The sequence below is a fragment of the Heptranchias perlo genome, chromosome 28, assembly GCF_035084215.1.
Source record: "Heptranchias perlo isolate sHepPer1 chromosome 28, sHepPer1.hap1, whole genome shotgun sequence".
Classification (NCBI taxonomy): Eukaryota; Metazoa; Chordata; class Chondrichthyes; order Hexanchiformes; family Hexanchidae; genus Heptranchias; species Heptranchias perlo.
Genome location: NC_090352.1, coordinates 14,711,066 through 14,720,633, shown reverse-complemented (window position 1 = coordinate 14,720,633; position 9,568 = coordinate 14,711,066). Strand labels below are relative to the sequence as shown.

At 42.3% G+C, this 9,568-nt stretch overlaps 1 protein-coding gene across 2 annotated transcripts; it reads left to right on the top strand.

The window, feature by feature from the left end:
- Positions 1-1,923: 1,923 nt before the first annotated feature.
- Positions 1,924-8,213, top strand: LOC137344871 (fibrinogen-like protein 1-like protein). Of its 2 annotated transcripts, XM_068008108.1 has the most exons (3): positions 1,924-2,011; positions 4,694-4,776; positions 6,740-8,213. In XM_068008108.1, coding segments are annotated over exons 1-3 (696 nt in total). In that variant the 5' UTR covers positions 1,924-2,009; the 3' UTR covers positions 7,351-8,213. The 2 variants fall into 2 exon arrangements, with proteins under 2 accessions (XP_067864209.1, XP_067864210.1); XM_068008109.1 differs by lacking the exon at positions 1,924-2,011.
- Positions 8,214-9,568: the final 1,355 nt, after the last annotated feature.

Genomic DNA, 9,568 nt, shown 5'->3' with positions numbered 1-9,568 from the left:
TAAATCATGTAACCAATACCTCTATTTCACCTCTAGCAATCTGAGTGGTCTCTGATAACCATGTAATCCACGGGCTGTGAACTTGCTCAATTTGCGTTCTTCCATTAATGGTGAGTGCTCTTTCATCTTTCCTCTTCCTGTGCCTGCTTCCCACCTTGAGCTCACTAGCTCAGAGCTGCAGATGTCCCACTTTGGGGATTCCAGCTGTCAGTCTCGTTCCCCCTGCCCTCCCCAGTTAACTATATCCATTCGCGTGAGCTGTAAAGGGGCAGAAACTCAGCCTCCCTTTGCTGCCCGCCCCATTACTGGCCAGCTATCTCTCTCCCAGCCTGGCCTTTCACTCTATCTCTCCCACCCAACAGCAACTTCAGGCTCCAGCCTCCCACTGACCCCATCTAATGTTAATATACTTTTAGCAAAGAGAAATACCTAAAAGTTAAAAGACGAATACTCAAAATAGATACATGTTGCCACCCTCTTGAATGTAATCCTCAGATATATATAATTAAAATCCTGAGGCTGTAACAAATTAAAGATATATATTGTCGAAGAGATAGCCAGTCTCAAGGTCATCCCTATAAAATCTGAATTATCACAATGCTGAAAGGCAATAGTCCAGTGATAATGAACTTTAAAAAAAAACTTAGGGATTTTCTTGTATTCCAGACATACTCTGTTAAAAACTGAACTACAGGGTCACGGAATCCCTGCCCTACTGCCAGTGATACGTTTATTAAAAATAGTTTGTTGCAAACAACCGACATTTCAAACCTGGTTCATATTTTACTATAATGTAGAAAAGTTAGTTCTGACATGAACCAAATTCATATGCACTGCTCCCACAATCCAACTCAAACCAAGTTTCTCCTCTGCACTCATTCCACAGAAGTGCAACATTTTCATTCCTCTTTACTTCATCCAGGGGTCTCATGGACCAAGAGGGTTGAAAGGTTAAAAAGAGGTGTCAGTTTCCACTGACCCATGTGTATTTCAAGTAAATTTTACTGACCCAATCCTACACAGTCAGGGGTTTGTATTATTTGTATCGAACCTGGATAAAACATTGGAAAATGGAAGACATGGTTCACCCTCATCTGTGAAAGGTGGGGCGGTGGGGGGGTTGGGGGATGGAAGGTAAACAGAATCTTTTTAGGATCAACTTGGCTCCATCATGACAAGGCTGGTAATACAAGATCAGAATCAAGCCAACCCTCCATAGCAAACTAGGTAAGCCAACATCTGAGCCAGGCAACTCTGCAGTATTCCAAGGCACTGTTGATGATTGACCGGCCAACCTGGCTCACCAATGGGAAATGGAGGGTAGACCTGTCACTGAGGGTCGGCATATTTCCCATTAATTTCAGACAATCCTGCAAGCCAAGGACCTATTGTAAGTTGGTCGTTGCTGCAAAATCAACAGGAAGCTCACCCTTGCTCTGTGCAGGTATGCTGCACAGTTTTAGCTAAACTCCAGCAGGGCCATGCACACACATAGGGGTCCCTAAGCCTTGGCTTTTGCCAACCTGTTTCAGCTCTGTAGAGGTGAGCGGGGAGTGTCCTTGTAGGGAGAGAGTACATTACATATTGGGTAAACAGAAAATCGCTAAACTTGGATTTAGAGACTCTTAAGCAAGTTGATGGTTTTCCTTGTGTATCAGACACTGCATGACCCAACAAAAAAGGAAAGTTCAAACATCCCACAGAAACCTCAGTGCCAACTCACCCGTAATGCATTTTTACATTCTACAATCAGTTCCAGTAAAGCAGCCTCTCACATTTTCCCCTGTATATACTTCCTCCTAGCCCATTCTCCCCAGTTTACATTTCTGCATAAATTTAATAAAAAATTTGCATGAAAATCATGTGCTGGTGAAGCCTGTTTGACAGGTGTAGAGAGAATGGCAACACCTCTATTAGATGTCACGTGCAAAACGCTTTAATATACATCACCCAACCCTTTAAAATAGAACGTGTCTTCCAACTTCACTGTAACTGGAATCCTGTTCACAATGTAAGTAACTCAGGTATCTCTGTAGCCTCTCCTGTTGTTCTGAGCTGTAATTCACAATCTGCAGTATAGCCACCGATCTGAATGTATGGTGAGGTCAGAGTCTGACCCTGGTTTACAATCCCTACCTGCATATGGCTTGCGAAGCCTGTTCAAGGTGTAGGATTTGCAGAAATGTTCTCTGACAGATCTGAGTTCTGAACACATTTTTGCTATTTGCTATTGAATTGTTAAGTTCTTGTTGAAGTGAATATGTTTGATGTGGTCTTTACTTACAGAAGGCATTTAGTCAACAAAGAGTTATACTGTAATGAAGCATTTAATTAATACAGGGTAATGTGGTATTTAATAATATAGGATTATCTGCTAATGAGGTATTTAATCAGTAATATTGGGTTATGAACCATTTATGGCTTGGTTATACTGTATAAAACTGGACAATGAATATACTGTCTGATGGAGCATTGAATTTTAGCAAGCAGTGTGAGATACCCTGAGGAGACAGTCGCACATCACTTGGGCTTTACAGCTGCTACAGTATAACTGTAAACAGCCATCTTTTTAAACATAAACTTTTTAAACTAAATTAAAGTTTAAAACAAGACCAGGTAGGTTGCTGCATCACCACCAACAGGAGAGTCAGTTCTTCATTTACCATAGAAATGTAACGGGCATCCTGTGCGGAACTCTGAATATATGTTTAACCACACATGTACAATGCAAAGTGTTGCTGCATGGAGGGTCGTGTGACTTAACAACCCTGAGTTATTCTGCCAACTCTGCAGTGTTGCACTTGGATGCATGCCTCCCTAATATGAGTAAAGCCAAGTTTACTGTAGGATAAATTTTACAAGGCTCCTGGCGTGAAGTCTCATCGGACAGGAGCAGGGGCCACTTAATAGGTCACTTAATATATCGCAATTTTGTGACTCATTTGTCCTAACCTTGCACATGCCACTCCTCCTTCTGTTGGCACAGGCTATTGGAACTTTTCTTCTTTTATGGTATAATTGTGTTCCTTACTGATTTCCAGACAAGAGACCCTTCTTAATGGGGAGTTTATGTGCCCTGTAATATACCACAATCATTTCACATTCTTCACCTGGTTCAGTTTTTAAAGCTGAGTGATTCAGCCATCAAGATTGCTCTTTGATGAAATGGAAAGTTTGTCTTACAATGAAGTGAAGTATCATGTGCCAAACTGTATTTGTGTTCTTCTGACACCTGCAGATGCCAATATTGAAAATGTAGAAATATTGAGATTACTATCCATATAAAAATGGGGGATGAGGGTAATAGTTGGAGAGATACATGGCCACATAGGGTGTGGGGGACAGGTTCCCCAGTAATTTCCAGGATGAAGCCTCCTAAAATGTAGTTATTTTTGGTTGCTGAGGGATCACAGAATCATACAGGATTCAAAGTAGCCTAATTCAATGCCAAGAGAAGGTCTGTAGAAACAGTAGAGTTTAGCAGCACTTTGTTAAATTTTATCACTGTACAACACGCAAATATTGAAGGAAATACTCACTATATTATGCAGCCAGATAACTCAAGTGCAGAGCAAACATCTGAAGAACAATTGTCTTACATCAATCTCCTTGATTCCTCCATGTATTATGATAGTTTAGTAGAGAGGATGAGGTACAGGCAAATACTCCCCCCAAGTCTCAGACCCGTGCTCACACATCTTCCACCTTTAAAAATGTTAGAGTCCAGGAGAGAGTCAGGTGCAAAGTTGCTCGAGTTGAAGGGAAATTGCGTACCCTATGGGGCTGGAAATCGTCGGAACAACGATCCCAGCAATAATGCAAGAACCACGCCTGCAGAAAATCTCTGCTGCTGACCACTGCAGACTTCTTGGGGTCAGAGGAAGGTTCCTTAATTTGCATTTGAATGGTGGGTGCTCATGCCACAGTGGCCCACTATGGTTCAAAAGCCAGAAAGTCTGGCTGAAAACCACTGGGCTATGGGAGGGGCTTGCTGGGTCCCCCAGAAACATCATTCTGCCCCCACAAACCCCTTTGTATGCAGACCACCTAAAAAATTCTTAATGAATAAATAGGCCCTCTGTGTTCTGGCCCGGACCCCAATGGTGAGCCCCACATCCACCACTCAGTGCCCTGGTTTGCCTGGTTTTACCAGGCATACCAACCACCAATGCTCCGCCTGGTCTCTGTGCAGCCAGGGATGTGGAACTCCTGACTTAAGGAGTCCCTGCCCCAGCCCCCGCCCCCGCCCCTTCCTGCATCAATGGCCTTCTTTCAAACAGCAGATGGAAAATCCGGGACAAGGTCAGGAACCCAACTGTCCCAACCTAAACTTTTGGCCTCTGCCACACTTCTGCTGGAGTGCGGTGAGAGTGGGCCAAAAGGGCCGTGGATTTCTGGTCCTATATCTTTGTGCCTCTCTTCCTACACAGGATTTCAAATTGCGCAGGTAATAATGCAGGGGCTGGAAGAGAAGCCATTGCTGCAGATGCTCTGACTACGATTAGATAGGTAAAAATGGAACCAGTTCCACTGAGCTGGACAAGTAACCCAGCCACGATTGGAGTGTATGTATTGATGCTGTTGATGCACTTCATTTACTGTGGCAGGTGGATTTTTATGTCACTTTCTCTCCGAGTCTTTTAAAAAGTAGAACACCATGACCAAGATGTCATGAATGATATTTTCTTTCCAGGAGAATGATGAAAATGGAGCAAGGAACCCTCTTTCAGATTAGTTTCTTCCTCCTTGTATTTATAGTGGCAACAATTTCGGCAGGTAAGAAATATTATTACAAAAATCAATATTACCAGTCACTCGTATTTCTGAACCTTCTACTGATAATCATCCTGTTCACGTTAGTACAGTCATTCACTTGGGGTTTCTTATTGCATTATCTAGAATGGGTTCTGATTCACTCTGGTGAACAACCTAATTTGGTCAGTCCTGGGGCAAATGAGAGGAAGGAGGTAAAATGGAGGAAAAGAGGAGGGTGGCACCAGCTATCCTGCACAATCATGCAAATCAGGCAAAGATCCCAAAGTTTCCCAACTTTGCAGGGAGAAGCAGAACAGAACACTGGAACCCCATTTCTGCCCTCCTTATCACCAGAGCCACCATTGGGAGATGAAGTGAGGCCATCCTGGCCAGTGGAGGGTCAAGCATAACATACCTATAGCAAAGCTCAACTAGGGGGTGGCAAGTGTAGAGAAATTTATCCTGCCAGAATAGAAATGGAAATGGAAACACAGTCTTCTCTGACTATGCTATTTTCCAAGCAGACTGTGAAGACAAGACCCAGCTGAAAAAAGATTACCCTTCATAATTTTAAAATCCTCAATTAACTCCCCTCAGCCTTTTCTGCTTCAGTGGAAATTGTCCTAGTATCTCAAGCCTCTCCTCATAACGATACAGTTTCCTATCCCTCATGTCATTCTGGTGAATCCACATTGCACTCTCTACGGCTTCAGTGCCCTTTCTGTAACAGGGCATCCAAAATTGCGTACATTAACTGTGGCCTGACCAATGTTTTATACAAATTTATCATTACTTCTTTACTCTTATACTCTGTGTTCCTATTTTAAAAAGCCAGTATCCTGCTGGCCTTTTTTATGATTTTTGACATTAGACTAATTGGTCTATTTTTATCCAGTTTATCTTTCTCTCACTACTTGAACAAATTGTAAACAATTTTACAACACCAAGTTATAGTCCAGCAATTTTATTTTAAATTCACAAGCTTTCGGAGGCTACCTCCAACCCCAGTCCATCACCGGCATCTCCACATCATGACTACTTGAACAAAACTAGCTGACAACACTAAGATAGAGCAATAGAGATAGAGGATACAGCAAAAGATTTATAGAATTCGTTAGGAAAATGTGTTTCAATGGGCAGATAAATGACAGATGAAATTCAAAACTGATGTGTAAAGTACTGCATATTGGTTGAAAGAAAATGCATCATAAGTATACAATGAATGGGAATGAATTAGCAATGAAAGACCAAGAGCAAGCCTAGGGAGTAATAGTTAACTCATCACTTTTAAAATCAAGACAATATGGCAAAAAAATTAAAATAAAACAGACAGAACAGTAGAAAACAAGTCTACAGAGGTTATTCTGGGGGGCTCTACACTTCACTGAGCAGACCACATGGAGGCTTGTGTTCAATTCTGGTCCCCACACCACAAAAACATATCCATGTGCTGAATTGGATGCAGAGAGGAGCAACATGACTGCTTCCAGTATAAAAGGGATGAGCTGTGAAGGAAGATTAGAGGTCTACAGTCTAAAGACCAGATAGTAAAGGGGGCAACCCACTAAGGTATAAAAAAATTAAATGTTAAACGCAGATTATTACTTCAATAAACCAGGATTGAGAGCCAGAGTGCATATATTTAAATGAGTGAGAAATAGTTTTAAAACAGATATTAGTATGAACTTCTTCGCAGAAAGAGAAATAGATACTTGGAATAGTTTCCCAGGCAAAGTAGTGTAGGTAAATACATTAGCGACTGTAATGAGAGAGTTAGGTTTCCAGATGATAAACTTCGATGGGCTTAATGGCCTTTTTCATCCTGGACTTTTCTTATAAAAAGAGGAATAGTCAGTACTCTTTTAGGGTATTGTATTAAGAGACTGCTATTATCTGAGAGTGACCAGAAACTTACCTCCCCTGTATTGATGCAGGATTGCAGTATATGGAGTAAAACTGATGACATGATTGTGTTTGTCTTTAGTGCCACATGACTGCTCAGAGATTCAACGAAAGAACAGAAAAGCCACTTCAGGGCTTTACGTCGTCCGGCCTTTACAGTCCCCCCCACTTGTGGTCAACTGTGTCATGAGACGTGATGGTGGCTGGACAGTGATTCAGAGAAACACTAGAGGCAGCCGCATCACCTGGACAGAAAGCTGGACCACATACAAATACGGCTTTGGCAATGTGATGGGTGATCACTGGCTGGGCAATAGGTACATCTATCTTCTGACCAGGCAGACCAGATACAAACTTAGGCTAGAGTTTGTAGACACTAGAAGGGTTACTAGATATGCAGAATATTCCACTTTTTACGTAGAAAATGAAAATGGGAAGTATGTTATCAGACTTGGCAAATTCAGAGGGAATGTTGTTGACCGAATGACCCAAACTGCAACCAATGCAATAATTGATAACCAGAAATTTTCTACAAAGGATAAAGATAATGATAACTACAGATATAATTGTGGCAGTAGTCGTGGTGGATGGTGGTTTGACGCCTGTGGAAATGTGTACCTTAATCACAAGTACCCATACTGGGCTGGAATAACAATCTTTAAAGTCACCATGATGATTCAAGCAACATGTTAACTTGGCTGGGGCTTTGAGGAAAGATATCAGTTTGTGTGACACTGTTATTTATTCAGTGGCCATTAACATCACATAGTTATTACAGGAGAAATATATTAATTTCCATTATTACAAAATGCCAGTAGTGCGCAGTGTCTATTCCACTCTTAGTTACAATGATATGCCGAAGTAATCAATCCCACAGGAAGCCTTAGCCATACAGAACTCCACTCTTCTCCCCCTACATAGCTGCCCCTTTATTCACCACTCCCCTGGTCCCAAATGCATCCACTATCCCCAGTTGTTGCTTTTATACTACTCTACCAGCAACACATATAAACTATCTTACCTCGTTACTATTCCTTTGGGTGCCACAGTATTCATCATTCCTCCTGTCCATATATTGTTTCCCCAGCCCCTGGTTGATGGTCACTGAATTAATTGAATCAGTCTCCTTGGCGGTGGTGATGTCCAGAGTTATTTCAGGGTGCTAAAGACTTTTATAATTCTGGGAGGTTCATGAATTCTCATTCTTTCACATCACCAAAATAATCCCGAATCTCACTACATGCATGGCAATCGCGATATCTCTCACACCACAATTAGCTTTTGCAAAATTCTAATGCAGGAAATTGTATATCATAAGCACGTGTGAACACATTTGCAGTCTGGGAAATATAGCAAAGTGTAACCTTGTAAGCAGAGTTACAGCCCGCCATTTGGGTTGTTTCTACTGGGGCTAACATGGCACTCTAATCCAGAGAGAATTCCATGAATCCCCTTCTACTCCAGCTTTTCTACAGATCTGTTGTACTTTAAAAATCAGAGCTCGGCGGTGTATGTTTGATTAATGTGATCTTATCCAATAAACTTGCTTCAGCAAAGAGTCTTTGTGTTTGTATCCTCAGAAACTGCAAAAATTTCTTGCCTGATTGTGGCATGAAAGGACTCAGTATTGTGAAGAGTTCACATATTTAAATTATTTCATTTACAGCTGATGATATCAGTGTTGGTGTGTCACTCCAGGACTCAATTCATTCTCTCACTAAAATTCTTCCTGTCTTGGTTAGTTGATGTGTTTGAGCCGACGCCAACATCAATAGAAAGAGCGGCAGACTCAGAAACAACACAAACCACCCCTCAGTGCCATTTTGTCAGGGAGTGAAGAATCTATAGCGAAGCGAGTTAAATACCAAGACCCTGGAGGAAATACTGACAGAAGGTGTTGTTAATATACGCTGATTGGCACCTGTATTAAAATAGAGCAGAGCAGAATTTGGTACAAGCATGTTAAGTGTTTGGACAAGAGCAGAGCCAGTCAACAAGAGGGTCTCCAACAAGCCTCTCCAACAAGAGAGAGTCTAACCACCTCCCCTTGACATTCAACGGCATTACCATTGCCGAATCCCCCACAATCAACATCCTGGGGGTCACCATTGACCAGAAATTTAACTGGACCAGCCATATAAATACTATGGCTACAAGAGCAGGTCAGAGGCTGGGTATTCTGTGATGAGTGACTCACCTCCTGACTCCCCAAAGCCTTTCCACCATCTACAAGGCACAAGTCAGGAGTGTGATGGAATACTCTCCACTTGCCTGGATGAGTGCAGCTCCAACAACACTCAAGAAGCTCGACACCATCCAGGACATAGCAGCCTGCTTGATTGGTACCCCATCCATCACCCTAAACATTCATTCCCTTCACCACTGGCGCACAGTGGCTGCAGTGTGCACCATCCACAGGATGCACTGCAGCACCTCCCAAACCCGCGACCTCTCCCACCTAGAAGGACAAGAGCAACAGGCACATGGGAACAACACCACCTGCACGTTCCCCTCGAAGTCACACACCAACCCGACTTGGAAATATATCGCCGTTCCTTCATTGTCGCTGGGTCAAAATCCTGGAACTCCCTTCCTAACAGCACTGTGGGAGAACCTTCACCACATGGACTGCAGCGGTTCAAGAAGGCGGCTCACTACCACCTTCTCAAAGGCAATTTGGGATGGGCACACACGCCCACATCCCATGACCGAATAAAAAAAAAGTTGCAAATTCTAACCTGTACTGAGAGATAATTAAATATGATGAAAAAAGGAGAGAGAAATGCTGAGGGAAAGAAAAAAATTGGGAACGATGTACTAAGAAAATAAAACAACCATGAAAGAGATAAAAAAATATATATGGATTTAATGAGGAACCATGAAGATGGCTTCTCCAAGCCTGTTCACCCCA